Below are 14,709 nucleotides of genomic sequence, written 5' to 3' on the forward strand. Positions count from 1 at the left end.
ACAGCAACGTGGGATCCGAGCCGGGTCTGCAACCTACACCACAGCTCACGGCAACGCCGGATCCTTAACCCACTGAGCGAGGCCAGGGGCCAAACCTGCAACCTCATGGTTCCTAGTCGGATTCGTTAACCACTGCGTCACGACGGGAACTCCCTGCTTTTCTTTTTATAGCCACACCTGCTGCATATGGAAGGTCTCAGGTGAGGGGTCCAATCGGAGCTGCGGCTGAGGGCCTGCACCACAGACACAGCAGCACCAAATCCAAGCTGCATCTTCGACCTATGCCGCAGCTGAGCAGCCACCAGATCCCTAACCCAGTGAAGGAGGCCAGTGATCAAACCCGCATCCTCAGAGACACTATGTAGGGTTCTTAACCTGCTGAGCCTCAGCAGGAATGCCCTTTCATTCCTTTATATGGCTGAATAATATTCCATCGTATGGGCATACTATATTTTATGTATTCATTTGCCTATGGCCGCTGGGTTGTTTCTAGTTTTTGGCTGTTAACAGTTCTGTCACAAACATTTGTTACACACACATTTTTGTTTTAATGGCTGTTTTCAGTTCTTCTGAGTATATACCTCGGGTATGTGAATGTGTTATTATTTTATTCTATTTTGAAGCCCTAAAATATTTTTTTTCCGCAATAAAAGAAACGGGAGTTCCTGTTGTGGCTCAGTGGAAACGACTCTGACTAGTATCCATGAGGATGCAAGTTCAATCCCCGGCCTCACTCAGCGGGTTCAAGATCTGGCATTGCCCCATGAGCTGTGGCGTAGGTGGCAGACGCCGCTCGGATCTGGCGTTGCTGTAGCTGTGGTGTAGGCCGGCGGCTGTAGGTCTGACCCCTGGCCTGGGAACCTCCATATGCCTTGGGTGAGGCCCCCCCCCAAAAAAATAAATTAATAAATGAAACGAATTCAGGGATGAAGGTGACGGGAAGGAAATTTCAGAGCGATCAGCATGTTGTGTGTGTGTGTGTAGGCAAGGAAGGAGGTGGGGATCGTGTCTTAAGGGAGATTTGGGGCCGCATCAAAGGCGATCAGAGCTCTGTCTGGCCGCCTGGGCCAGGCTGAATGCTGGATGCATTCCGAGTGTACTGAGAAGCCATTGAAAAGGTTTTAGGCTGGAGAGTCACATGATCCGATTAGTGTTTTAGAGACATTCCTGTGGGACTCGCGCGGAGGCCCCTCCGGATGCTGGAGAGCCCCAAGCAGGGAGCTGGGAGGCGGTGGGGCCAGGGTCCAGGTGAGAGATGGGGCCTGAGCAGGGCTGGCCTCGGGTTGGGCAGGAGGTTCCCGGGCAGGGGGCGGGGCCTGGCTCTGATTGGCTCAGGGCTGCACCCCTGGCTGCCATTTCCGCCTCAACTGCCCCCTCATTGGCTCTCCCGCTTCCAGCCCCCTCCCTCTGGGATCCAGGAATCCAGGTTGTGTCGGTCCTGCCCTCAACCCCATTCCGGTGGCCCGCACCTCTTCCTCTCCACCTTCCTCACCTATAGCCCTCGCCCTGCGTGTCTGCACCCTGGAGCCTCCGTGACCTGATTCCTGCCTTTCTGCCTCTGCGTCGCCCTACGCCAGCCACGCTGCCTTCTGCGCTCGTTCGGACTCAGGGCCTTTGCACGTGCCGTTCATGGCCTGGAATGCCTGTCTCCTAGATGTTCACAGTGTTCCTGCTTCTTCCCGGGACACCTGTCCTGCCCACCTTAGCTAACAGAGCTGGCCCATCATCCTCTTTCTTGTCCTTGCTCTGCCCTAATTGTCAGCACTGTACTTAGGGCAATCGAACATTAGGCTGCTTGTCGACTACCCCCCCCCCCCCGCCCTTGGCCTATTTCCCCTTCCACTGCAAAATCAACTCTCTGAGGTCAGGGGTTGGCTTCGCCTGTTCGTTTAATTGCTCTCTCCTCTGAAAGTCTCGCATCTAGACCAGTATTTGTGGGTGAATAAAGAGGGACGAAGGGTGGGAAGGCGTGAGGCGCACCCTGGAAGGGAGGAAGACTGCGGTGGCGGGTGTGCAGAGCGCAGGTGAGCGGGCAGGGCCCGAGGCCGGTCCACCCTTGCGCGCGCGGCGAGTCAGCTCCACCCACAGAGGTGGGAGTCGCCCTCATCTGGCCAGTGATCGCTACTCTGGAAGGGTGGAGATCGCTCCCAGGATGAAATCCGCTCCCTCGGCCCCCGAACGTCAATGAACACATCGATAAAATGGGGCCACGGTTTCAGGAGTCGGGGACAAGGTCCAGCCCACCACCTGGCACTGGGAGACACTCGGGAAAGGGGGCGAGTCCCTTTCGCTACCGTCTCAGAAGAGAAGGGATTAGGGTGGAGGTGAGCTGAGGCGGGAAGTCCCTATTCGCTCCTCCGCCGCCAGGCGGCCATCTCCATGACAACCCTGGCCCTTTTCCAGGCCCTCCGGGGACCCGATCCCTGGGGGCGGCTCCTGCCCCTGGGGGCGGCGGCTTGTCTAAGGAGGCGGGTCTTGTTTCTCCAAGGCAGAGGATTTTTTCTTTTTCTTTCTTTTCTTTTCTTTTCTTTTTTTTTTAACCCCGTCTGATTTCCCCATCCTGAGCAGTAGTGGCCGAGTGGAAAGGACTATTTCTAAGGTTGAGGATTCCCAGGGGCCGACATAGAGCCTCGTCAAACGACAATTGTGGATCTCCAAGCAAAAAGTGCCGGCGTTGAATGCCGAAGTCTTCCTTCTCCTTCTCCTAAACTTAACGCCCTTTTTCCTTGTGAAATATAAGATGTACAAATTAAAAGGGCACGGTATAAACGCACAGTTTAACACATAATTACAAAAGAATCACCAGATTAAGAAATGGAATGTTGGAGTTCCCGTCGTGGCGCAGTGGTTAACGAATCCGACTAGGAACCATGAGGTTGCGGGTTCGGTCCCTGCCCTTGCTCAGTGGGTTAACGATCCGGCGTTGCCGTGAGCTGTGGTGTAGGTTGCAGACGCGGCTCGGATCCCGTGTTGCTGTGGTTCTGGCGTAGGCCAGTGGCTACAGCTCCGATTCAACCCCTAGCCTGGGAACCTCCATATGCCGCGGGAGCCGCCCAAGAAATAGGAACAACAACAACAACAAAAGACAAAAGACAAAAAAAATTTTAAAAAAAATTTAAAAAAAACTAAAGAGAAGGATTTAAAAAAAAAAAAAAGAAAGAAAGAAATGGAATGTTGGAGTTCCCGTCGTGGCACAGGGGTTAACGAATCCGACTAGGAACCATGAGGTTGTGGGTTCGATCCATGGCCTTGCTCCGTGTGTTAAGGATCTGGTGCTGCGGTGATCTGTGGTGTGGGTTACAGATGCGGCTCAGATCCTGCGTTGCTGTGGCTGTGGTGTAGGGCAGCAGCTATAGTTCTGATTAGACCCTTAGCCTGGGAACCTCCGTATGCCGTGGGAGCGGCTCAAGAAAAGACAAAAAGACAAAAAAAAAAAAAAAAAAGAAAGAAAGAAAGAAAGAAAGAAATGGAATGTTGGCGACCACCGCAGAACCCATAGACGTTTCCGCAATGTCCCACCCCGAGTTCAACCCCTCCAACCCCACCGTTCCGAGTTTTATGGAAAAAATGTTTTTCCTGCTCTTCTCGCACCCACAACGCATCCTCAACAATTTGACAATTTAATTTTGCTTGCTTTTGAATGTACCCCGTGCATCTGGTTGCTTGTATCTGGCTTCTTTGTATCTTTCATTCATATAATTGTGTGTATCTGTACTCGTTTATTCTCTTGCTGTATTCCACAGCATACTTTATTAATCATACGTTACGATCCACTCTGTTGTTGATGAATGTCTTAATCCTTTTGGGCTGATAGAACAAAACATTACAGACTGGCTCGGATCTGGCGTTGCTGTGGCTGTGTCTGCCGGCAGCTGCAGCTCCAACTCAAACAGCACGGGAACTTCCGCATACTGCAGGCACGGTCCTAAAAAGGAAAAGACAATACAAAAAACAAAACAAACAAACAACCCCCCCCCAAAATCAGAGTTCCCATTGTGTCTCAGCAGGTTATGAATCAGAATAGTATCCACGGAGATGTGAGTTCGATCTCTGGCCTCACTCAGTAGGTTAAGGGTCTGGTATTGCCGTGAGCTGTGGTGTAGGTCACAGATGTGGCTCGGATCTGGCGTTGCTGTGACTGTGGTGTAGGCTCTAGCATAGGCGGGCAGCTGCAGCTCTGATTCGGCCCCTAGCCTGGGAACTTCCATATGCTGCAGGTGCGGCCCTAAAAAGCAAAAAAAAAAAAAAAACCCACAGACTGGAGGGCTTATACACAACAGAAATTTATTGCTTTCAGTTCTGGAAGTTGGGAAGTCCCAGATCAAGATGCCAGCATGGTCATCTTCTGGTGAGGCCCCTATTCCTGGTTGATAGCCATAGGCCTTTTTGCTGTGTCCTCCTGGTGGCAGGGGCTAGGGAATCCCTCTGGTGCTTCTTCTTTAAAGGCACTAATTCCATTCATGGGGGCTCCACCCTCATGACTTAAGCATCTTCCAAAGGCTCCACCTCCAAATACCATCACATTAGGCATGAGGAGTCTGACAAATGATTTGTGGTGGGGAGACACCAAAGCTCAGACCTTAGCAATGGACATGTCCATTGTGCTGAGTTCAGGGCCGTATATTTTTCTGCCGTGAATGTTCTTATAAGCAGCTCCTGGGGCGGGTGAACACGAGTTTCTCTAGGGTTTGTGCCTGTCCATGGAACGTGCACAGCTTCAGCCTTATTAGAGCCTGCTCATCTCTCAAGCGCCTCCAACTTAAGATGCTCAGAACTCTTAATCCCTCCAGCCTCCACCCCGACTTGTTCTCTCTCCATTTTCTGGTCTTAATACAAAGTGCTACCACATAGCCAGTCCTTCCTGACTCCTCCTTTTCCCTTGCACACGCACACGCACAATGCACGCTGGTGCATTCCACCTCCAGAATTCATCTGGAGCCCACCTCTTTCTGTCCATCCCTCTGCTCCCGGCCCCCAGCCCTCTCCCCTGGGGGACTGCAGTAGCCTTCACTCTGCCCCTCCAGGCCCTCATCCACTCAGCAGCCAAGGGGAACCCTTGGAAATTGCGAGCGTCCTCACTTCCCTTCACACTTAAAATCGTGCTTGCCGTTGCCCACAAAGCACAATCCAATGGCTCTCTTGGCCACCAAGGTGTGTGCCACCCTGTTTATCTCTGCACTCATCTCACCCGCCCTGTCTTGTGCTCACTCCCGTCCCGGGCCCATCCACGAGCCCACCCCGCCAGCCCCTCCTCACCTGCCTCTGGCCTCAGATCAAATACCAGCTCTGCAGAGAAGCCCCCCTCTACCCCTGCCGGACCACCCCACCTAAGGTGGCACAGTCTAGCCACAGTTTTCTTAACGACGTATTTTGTTCACTGTTGGATCTCCAGAGCCGGTTCCGGTTCTCTCTATAGGAAAGACATCTAGCTGGTAGGAGACATCTGAAGGGACCGCCCATTCTCAGATAGGCGGAGCCTAATCTAGGGGCAGGAGGTAGCTGGCTAAGGTACAAATTTGGTTGCCTGGGAGACAGTGTCTCAGGGGCTGGGTCTCCTCCTAGAGGCAGGACTTGGCTGTAGAGAGACAGTTTGGTTTTTAGGGGGCATATCCCATGGGATTAGTCATTTCTGGTCCTAAGGTTGGGAGTGGATCTTGTGTTTAAGGGCAGGGCTTCCATTTGGGTGATGTCTAAACCATCTCTGATATTAAAAGCAGTAAGCACTGTGTAAAGGGTTGGAAACTTCTCGGAAGGGAGGAAGGCGCTGTCTCTATGTAGGAGGCCTGTCCTACGTCAGGGAGGGAGGGAGGAACCCCCCCTCCCTAGAGCCAAGGACCAGAAAATGAGACGGCAGTGGCTGACAGGACGAGGTTTATTGGGGTCCGGGAGACAATGGGGAGTGGGACGAGGGGGCGAGGTCGAGGCTCATGGGGGGAGTCCCCCTAGCCAACCCCCCTTCCCCTTGGGGCTGGGAGGAACACAGAGACTGACAAGCTGACAGAGATGGAGAGAAAGACCAACAGGTGCTACAGCTGAGCGGGAGGGATAACCGGATGTCCACCACCTCCCACTCATGAGTTCACAGAACGGGCAATGATGCGGACCGGCCCACACGCCAGAGGAGGGGGAGGAGTGTCTGCCTTATTCACTCTAGGAGGGTGGGGTGCAGGCTGCAACCCCGACCAGCCCTTTCCAGTGGACAGGAGGTGGGAGTATGTGTACCTGGACCAGTCCATTCTACTGGGCAGGGGGGTTTTGAACCAGCCTATTCTAGTTGGTGGGGGGGAGTTGGGCAAGATCATTAGGATCGATCCATTCGGCAGTAGGGGAGGGAGACCTAATTGGGGAAGGGGTTGAGGGCAGGGGGCAACTACCCTGGTCCTCTTTCTGCAAAGGGAATGAAGTTGGGGGGAGGGGAGGCAGATTCCGGCTATAGTCATTATGGGGGGGTGGGGGAAACAGGAATTCTGGTGGGTAGCGTTTGGAGGGAATCCAGGGAAATCTGGGGACATGGTTCCCCCACTTTTCTCCAGATTAAGGTCGTTGGAATGATGGCTCTTAGGGAGAGGGGCAGTCTTCCCTTGGGGGAGGGGTGCCCATCTTTTATTATTAGGGCCTCAAGATGAGAAGTAGGTAGGGAGACCCATGTCTCAGGCCTAGGGCCCCATGACTTAGGAGCCTACTGATTGAGGGGTGCTCAGCACGTGTCCCAGGAGCCTTGCTTTCAGGAGCCTCTCCATAGATCTGGGACTCTCGAGCTGAGACGTCTCTCCATTTATTTGCTGCCCCTTAGCTCAGGGGCCTGGGGACGTTCGGTGGCCCCATCTCTCCAGCCAGGGTCCCCTCATCTCGGGGCCCGGGTCTGGATGTGGAGGGCCGGGGCCTCCCTTGCGGTTCCTAGGTCCCCTGGCCCCTGGGCCCTGAGGCCAGCCCCTGGTAGGGGTGGTCGGATGGAGGGGCGCGCCGCCTGGCCATGTCAGTCCATGCCCCGGTGCAGCTTCAGGTGCCTGGAGAGGTTGCTGAGCGTGATGAAGCCCTTGCCGCAGATGTGGCAGGGGAAGGGCCGCTCGGTGCCGTGGAGCAGCCGGTGGCGCTTGAGGTAGCACTCGTGGCGGAAGAACTTGCCGCACTCCAGGCACGGGAACGGCTTCTCGCCTGTGTGCACCAGCACGTGCCGCTCCAGGTCCCGCGGCGAGCGGAACAGCTTCTCGCACTCGGAGCAGCCGAAGATCTTCTTGCCGCGGCCGGAGCCGGCCGCGGGCTCCCCAGACGCGGGCTCCCCCTCCGGGGCCGGCGCCGTCGACTCCGCGCCGCCGCCCTCGCCGTGGCTGGCGCGCCGGTGCTCCTCCAGGGCGGCCAGGGCGGCGTACAGGGCCCCGCAGTGGCCGCAGCCGTAGGTCGCGGGGCCCGAGTGCGCCTCCAGGTGGCTGGCCAGCGCCGCGGCGGACGCGAAGAAGGTCCCGCAGTCGCACTGGTACAGGGTGTCTTCCGACGGCTCGGCCGCGGCCGCGGGCGCGTCCCTGCCGCTCTCAGGGAGCAGCCCCCCCAGCTCGGGCACGGCGCCCCCGCCGCGGCCCAGGAGCAGCCCGCCGTCCCAGGCCGGCTGAGCGTCGCCCGCCTCCGCCGTGCCACCCTCGCCAGCCGTCTCAGACCCGGCGCCTGCCCCCGCCGCCCAGGCCTGCGCTGGGGGCGCGCCGGGCCCCTGCAGGTCGTGCGTCAGCTTGTGCCGCTCCAGCAGCGCGGGGGCGTTGAAGTCGCGCTCGCAGCGCGGGCACTTGAAGGGCTTCACGTCGGTGTGCGCAGCCCAGTGGGCTGCCAGCTCGCGGCCCTGATCGAAGCGCCGCGCGCAGGCACCGCACGCAAATGGGGGCAGGGAGGCCGCGGCCGCGGCCGCCGCCTCCGCCAGACCCCAGCTCCCCGGGCCTGCGCCTGTCCCCTCTGGGCCTTCTCCGCCACCGGCTCCCCCGCCCCCGCACACCGAGCAGGGCCCCACGTTGCAGCAGACGGAGCAGGGAGCGCTCAGGGCGGGCAGGCCTGGGCCGGGCTGCAGGGGTGTCGGAAGCACCCCTCGGTGCTGGCGCTTGAGGTGGCGGCCCAGGCTGGAGCGTGAGGAGAAGCGGAGCTCGCAGACCAGACAGCAGTAGGGCTTCTCACCAGTGTGGACGACCTGGGAGGGCAGGAGAAAGAGCCCAGCGTCAGGGCTGAGAGTCCAGCCCGCAGGGCAGATTATTGGCCTCCGAGAGGGATTGGGAGGAGGCTCCCTGCCAGGCCCACAAGACCAAGATGTAGCTTCAACCCTCTCCTTCTTATTCTCTGCTTGGGGCCAGCTGGCATGTCTTTGGTCCCTCCAGACTCAGGACCTTTGCACGGGCTATTCCCTCTGCCTGGAAGGCTGTTCCCATGATGGTTTCTGGCTCATACGTCAGATCACAGCTCAAATATCACCCTGCCCTGTCCTGCCCTGTCTTGTCTGGTAGCCCATAGCTCTCCCATCTTTACTCCTACAGATCAGATGGTTATTACTGCTGCTGTTGTTCTAACTTCTTTCTGGACACGTCTCCCTTCCCAGATCACCCTCAGCTACGTGTTTGTTTGCTTGCTTGCTTTTTGAAAGCCATGCCCATGACATGGGGAGGCTCCCTGGCCAGGCATCAAATAGCCATGCCACAGCAGCAACCCAAGCCACAGCAGTGACAACGCCGAATCCGTAACTGCTGGGCCACCAGGGAACTCCTGTATTTGCTTTCTTGCTGTCTACATGGCTCTGGTCCACTTTCAGTGGAATTTAAGTTTTCCAAAGCCACGGACTTCATTGATTTCACTTTGGCAACCCGGGTGTTGGGAACAGGGAAAATATCCAGGAGATAAGTGCTGAGCAAAGGAATTAAATACCTACACAGTCAATCTACCTTTAAAAACCATAAGGGAATGATAAACACAAAGTTGCAGATGCTGGTATTCGAGCAGGGGCATGGGAGAGCGGGTGAGGCAAATTTACTACGACTGTTTTAATTCCTGGGTTGGGTGGTGACTGAAAGAGAAGCACCTCATGCTTTGACTGGTCAGGGTGCTTTGATGGGGAGGAAGGGAGAGAGAAATTTTCCTAAGGCAAGAGATAGGTGAGTGGGCCTTGGGCCAGCTGTCTGGTGCTCCGAGTGGGTCCCAGGGCCTCCAAGGGTGAGTCCAGCCCAGGGCGGCCAGCAGGACTCACCTGGTGGTGCAGCAGGCCCGTGGAGTCTCGGAACCCCTTGGGGCAGGCGGAGCAGCGGTAAGGCCGCTCGCCGGTGTGCGAGCGCAGGTGGTTGGCCAGGTTGAAGCTGTGCTTGAAGCCCTTGCCGCAGCGCGGACACGCGTGGGGTTTGAGCGCAGTGTGCCGGGCGAAGTGGCGCCGCAGGTCGGAGCGGTAGCGGAAGCTCTTGCCACACTCACTGCAGTGAAACGGGACGCGGGGAGCAGCAGCGGGCGGAGCCGGGGCCGGGGCCGGGGCGGGGACCTGGGGCGCTGGCAGCGGGGCGTCATCCATGGTGGTGTGGCGCGAGGGCAGTGGCGGGTGGGGGCTCTCTCTGAAGCAGGGAGACATGGAGGGGGGTGAGGGAGTCACCTCCCCATCAGCCTCCACAATCAGGCTCCTTGGACTCACACACCTGCCACCAGTACCCGGGAGCCCCGCCCACCCACTCTAACCACACCCACTCTTCTTTAAGCCCCTCCCACTCTCCTGCAAACCCTTCCCCCACTCCGCTGCCAATCTTTCTAATCCCTTCTAAGCCACGGAGTGTTAAGCCTCTCCCCCCTTTGAGATGGGACTCCCGCTCCGCTCTAAGCCCCACCCACTCATGTTCGGGTCCCGCCTACTTCTTCCAAAGTCCCCCCGTTTTCGGGAAGCCCCTTCCCCTCCGAGAGCCACTCCCACTCTTCTTTGAAGATGAGAGTCACCTTCAGACGAAGACTCCCATTCTTAGCCAAGGAAAGCACCAAGATTTGGAGCTAAGCGCACTAGAGTCAGCCTTCCAGGGCGAAGATAACTAGTCCTGGAAACTTGAATAAACCCAACAGATTCCTTTATCTGCGAAATAGGGATAAGAGGAGGACCTACCTCTTCGAGTGGTAATGAGATCTAAGCAAAATTGTGGCCAAGCGTGCTGCGTGCTCACTTAGGCCTGCGCACAACAGACTCAACAGGTAAGCTGTTTACATTACTAGTGTCTGCTAAGTTCCTCCAAGGTCCTCTTGAAGTCCCGCCATCTCTTCCCCACCAAGATCCTCCTAGACCCCTTTCAATTTGTCCTTTAAACTCAGCCTTGAAGCAGGCCCCATCCTTTCCAAGACCCTCCCTCCAATCTACCTCTCTTGCCTTCTCAGTCCTTTCAGAGACCCTCCCCATCCGAAGACTTTTTACCTGCATTATAAAGACGTGCTATTTCCGCTAACAAGCCCTGAATCACACTCTTAAACCCCAACTCCTTTACTATGCCCACCACTTGCTGAAAAAAACTTGCCTAAACAAATTCCGCCCCTTCTCTATAAGCTCTTCCCACATCCACACTGAAACCCATTACCCAGCTCAGCCCAGACTACGGCTCTTCGACCTCCTCCTATTATTGCTGAGCCACGCCCCTTTGTCAAACCGCACCCCTTTGCCTACGCTCCTCCCACTTACACCATAGCCCCGCCCACTCCCACACTAAACCACGCCCGCCAAGGCTCCTCCCAGTCGTTGCTCCGCCCCAGTCACCACTAAGCCCCGCCTCCTCCCCACCCAGTCGCCCTTGGGATTGCCCCCCCCCCCAGTCCGCTCGAGGACCCAGGTCCCGAGAGCCAACCTTTTGTGCCCCTCCCCCCTGTCCCTAAAAGGTGCAGCCCCGGGCACCCGGGGCGGGGGCAGGTCAAGCTAGACCCGCAGGCGGGCGAGTCCACCTCGCTCGTTCGGAGCAGGGGTTCTGGAGCCCTGAGGCGGCCCCGGGAGGCCGGGAAAGTCCGTCGGCTTTCCTCTTTAATTACTTACACCTCCCTCTGGGCGCCGACATTTTGGGCAGCGGGGGCAGCGTCACTTCCACCCGGGGGGCCCCTCGACTTCCGCCTGGGCTCGCTTCTCCCCCGCACTCCCCCTTTCTCCCGCCTTCTTGGTTTCCCTCCTCCCCACCGCCCTCCCTTCTCCCTTTTTCCCGTCCCTTTCCCAGCCACTGGAGGTTAGAGAAGCCAGGGTGGCGCCATCTTGGGTGAGGGCATGGCGAGGGGGCGGGGCTTAGGCTCTTCCCAGCGCCATACAGAGTAAGGGCAACAAGCTCAGCGCGGGTGGCCTCCTCCCCGCGGTGTCGACGCTAGCAGGTGTTAACATAGATGAGGGCAGATTTGATTCCCTCTTAGCAACCTCAGGCTCTTCCTAGGTATGATGTAGCGTTGCCTCAGGAGAAGAGAGAAATAGAAGTTCGCCGACTGCGACAGAGATAGGAGGAAAGCGCAGGCTCCATCTTGTGCTTTGAAGCCCATAGGGCGCCATGTTAATTACGGGAGCGAGCGGCCATTTCCCCGCTCCTCGTCCTTTCGGTACCTTTCTTTGGGTCACCCGGTTTGGTGTTTTGTGGGGGGAAAGATATTTCTCTGTGTTTGGGATGTGTTGGTGGAATAATTTCCCGCTCGGGGCCAGCGAGGGCGACGGGTGCGCAGACGCGGCTTGCCGGCGGCGACTCGACCGGCCCTTAGGACCCAGCACGTCCCCTTTGTTCCCGGCGGGCGCGGGCCCGGCGAGGAGGAGGGAGGGAGGGGCCGCTCGGCGTCCGCTCCGAGGGGCGGGGCAGTCCCGCGCGCGCGCGCGCCGCGGAGGAGCAGGGCCCCCTCGCCCCCGCCCCTTCCCACGCGCCGGCCCCGCGCCCCCGCGCCCCCACTCGCGAGCCCAGGCGACATGCAAATGAGGTACCCGAGAGGCGGGGGTCCGGGCTGGGGGAGGGGAGCGGAGGGAGGGGAGGCCCGCGGCCGCGCGCTCCTGGATCGCCCCCCAACCTGCTCCTGCTCACGCGCCCTCTGAGGCGCGCGCGCGCGCCGACCCAGCGCCCCGCGGAGCCGGCCCGCCTGGGTGCGCGCGCGCAGACCCCCTTCTGGAGGCCCTCGCCGTCTGCGGCCTGACGCCGCTCATTGGCCGCCAACCCCGCAGGGCCCGCCCCGCGCGGTCGGATCGGACGGGCGTGCGCCTGCACCCGGGTGGAGTCGGGAGAGGGTCGGGGGCATCGTTCCAGAGTCCTGGGTTCTAGTCCAAGCCCTCACGGAAAGGTGGTTGCCCTTCTCTGGACCTCAGTCAGTGCCTTTTCTAATGGGGTGCAGTGGTACCTGCAGCCCCTAATCCTAACTGCACCTGTGCTGTCCTCCCCTCCCCTTTACTTCACCCCGGTCCCAGGGTCCGAGGCTCTGCTGCTGACAGTGGTGTTGATGGTGGTAGTTTATTTGGTGTTTACTATATGCCCTCTGACACCCCTACCATATCCATTTTACAGAGGTGGGAACTGGCTCGGAGAAGTAAAGCCACTTGTTAGTTAATGGCAGCGCTGGAGTCACATGCCCAACTAAGGAACCCCACGTCTCTTGGATCCATTTCTTCTCACTCGCCAGGCCTTTGGGGTCCATCAGATCTGGTTCACGTCGTGGCCCTGCCCCTTCCCGGCAGAGGGAGCTTGGGCAATTGACTTGGCCTTCCTGTGCCTTGGTTTTCCAGTTTGCAAAGTCGCGGTGGTCTACTCGTAATTCAGACGTTTGGTGTGAGGCTTAGCTACCCACCCCGATGATAAGTGCTAACGTTTCCTAAGCACTTCTGTATACACAGCACTTTATGTTGTTATCTTTAGGGCAAGTCTGTGTGAGTGGGTGGAAATACCATTTTCCAAAAGGCCGACCTAAGGCCCAAAGAGGGGAGCACCTTGCCCAAGGCTACACGGAGAGGAAGCAACAGACTCAGGAATTGAACCTAGAACCTCTGGAGGTCTGATAGATGTCCTCGTCCACAGCTGGGGGGCAGATACCACCTGGGGCCACTCCCTTTCCTTTTTCCAGTCTTCAACCCCGTCCCACTTCCATCAGTCAGCAGGAGAGGCAAAAACAGTTCTGAGGCCTCTGGGGCTTTTTGGTTTGATGGGCTCTGTTTTGAGGACTGAAATACTGGCCCGTTCCCCCCGTTGGACTCTATCCTCCCTTGAAAGATTTTCTTTCTTTTGGCTCAAGTTGACCCTGAATGTTTAGGTCCAGGGGAGGGCTTAGGAGGTCCACACGATGCCTGTGGGACTCAGGGCAGTGCCTGTTGCTGTTGACTGCTGTTGACCCACTAGCGTGGCTTTAATTGTGTGTCCAAGTGATTGTCAGCCATGCCCAGGTCAAGAAACTCATCCCAGATGGGGAGGTGATGGGGGGCAGGGGGTGCTCCACATCCTCCCTGCACTGATGGCTGCCCCCTCTCTCCTTTTAGCCCGGCTCCAATTTCCAGAGCCAAGCCCCCTGCTGCTCAATGGACACCTCCAGCCCAGACGCGTGGCCTTCGCCTTTCCCCAGGGAGGAAGAGAAACCTCTGGCCTTACCTCCTCCTGTTCCCCAGGGCCGCCGAGGCCAACGTCCTGCGGGGGCCACCTCCTCCAATCAGACCCTCAAGACCACCCTCCCTCGCAAGCGGGGCCGCCCCCCCAAGTCAGGGCAGGAGCCCCCAGTGGCGCAGGGGGTCACCGCCCCGGTGGTCAGCGATGGTGGCAGTGACCTCCTGTTGATCGATGATCAGGGTGTACCCTACACAGTCTCTGAAGGGTCCGTGGCGAGTGGGCCTGAGAGCTCCAGCCCTAAGAAAGCCCCGCACTTCTGCCTGGTGTGCCTTCGGGCCTTCCCCTACCTCTCCGACCTGGAGCGCCACAGCATCTCGCACTCAGAGCTGAAGCCGCACGAGTGCAAGGATTGCGGCAAGACCTTCAAGCGGTCCAGCCATCTGCGGCGGCACTGCAACATCCATGCCGGCCTTCGGCCCTTCCGCTGCCCGCTCTGCCCACGCCGCTTCCGGGAGGCAGGCGAGCTGGCCCACCACCACCGCGTCCACTCTGGGGAGCGCCCCTACCAGTGCCCCATCTGCCGGCTGCGTTTCATGGAGGTCAACACGCTGCGGCGCCATATCAAACGCAAGCACCCCGAGGCCATGGAGGTACCCCTGTGTCTTCCGGACCCAGAGCCTGAACCACTGTGGGATGACGACGGCATCCCAGCCACGGCAGAGGCGGAGGAGGGGGGGCTGGAGGGGAAAGAGCTGGCCTGCCCCAGGCCTCCGGCCACTGCTCCCCAGGCTGAGATTAGAGCTGGGAGTCGGGCTGGTGCTGGGCCTGAGCAGGGAGGCCCGGACACCCTCACATCTGGTGGTCTTCCCGTTGTGGGAGGGGGTTGGGGGTGCGGACCTCAACTTCTGGATCCTGCTGCCTTCTGCCACCCTCCCCCGGACTGACAGGCCTTTGGAGGCGGGGGCTGCGGAAATAAATCTCTGCCTATTGGCTTCCTGCGTGTGTTCCGTGATGGTCCCAGGGCCGCCCCCCCGCTTCTCCTCCCTCCAGATGTCCTCCTGCCAGTTACACCACTCCATGGGAGGACCCTATGTCGTGTACCTCATTAGCTCGGCGCTGAAGACCGGCTTGGGGGAAGCCTTTGCCCCCCTCCCATCTCCAGCAGACCCCAAAGCACCCCCGCCCCCAAATATCC

The 14,709-nt window shown here is 58.4% G+C and overlaps 2 protein-coding genes across 11 annotated transcripts; one reads left to right on the forward strand and one right to left on the reverse strand.

Annotated features, from left to right (window-relative positions):
• FIZ1 (FLT3 interacting zinc finger 1) lies at positions 5,855 to 11,151 on the reverse strand. 3 transcript variants are annotated; one of them, XM_021095044.1, is made up of 3 exons: positions 11,006 to 11,151; positions 9,212 to 9,563; positions 5,855 to 8,167 (listed from the first exon to the last, which is right to left on the reverse strand). In XM_021095044.1, the coding sequence occupies exons 2-3, from the start codon at positions 9,521 to 9,523 to the stop codon at positions 6,977 to 6,979; spliced, it is 1,503 nt and encodes a 500-aa protein (XP_020950703.1). In that variant the 5' UTR covers positions 9,524 to 9,563; positions 11,006 to 11,151; the 3' UTR covers positions 5,855 to 6,976. The 3 variants fall into 3 exon arrangements, with proteins under 3 accessions (XP_020950703.1, XP_003356128.3, XP_020950702.1); XM_003356080.5 differs by lacking the exon at positions 11,006 to 11,151 and adding an exon at positions 10,097 to 10,741; XM_021095043.1 differs by lacking the exon at positions 11,006 to 11,151 and having other exon boundaries at positions 9,212 to 10,740.
• Positions 11,096 to 14,507, forward strand: ZNF524 (zinc finger protein 524). 8 transcript variants are annotated; one of them, XM_005664846.2, is made up of 3 exons: positions 11,554 to 11,913; positions 12,489 to 12,970; positions 13,451 to 14,507. In XM_005664846.2, the coding sequence occupies exons 2-3, from the start codon at positions 12,821 to 12,823 to the stop codon at positions 14,456 to 14,458; spliced, it is 1,158 nt and encodes a 385-aa protein (XP_005664903.1). In that variant the 5' UTR covers positions 11,554 to 11,913; positions 12,489 to 12,820; the 3' UTR covers positions 14,459 to 14,507. The 8 variants fall into 8 exon arrangements, with proteins under 8 accessions (XP_020950707.1, XP_020950706.1, XP_013854256.1 ...); XM_021095048.1 differs by lacking the exons at positions 11,554 to 11,913; positions 12,489 to 12,970 and adding an exon at positions 11,096 to 11,219 and having other exon boundaries at positions 13,451 to 14,506; XM_021095047.1 differs by lacking the exons at positions 11,554 to 11,913; positions 12,489 to 12,970 and adding an exon at positions 11,238 to 11,328.

Source organism: Sus scrofa, chromosome 6 (genome assembly GCF_000003025.6).
Source record: "Sus scrofa isolate TJ Tabasco breed Duroc chromosome 6, Sscrofa11.1, whole genome shotgun sequence".
In the NCBI taxonomy this organism is placed as follows: Eukaryota; Metazoa; Chordata; class Mammalia; order Artiodactyla; family Suidae; genus Sus; species Sus scrofa.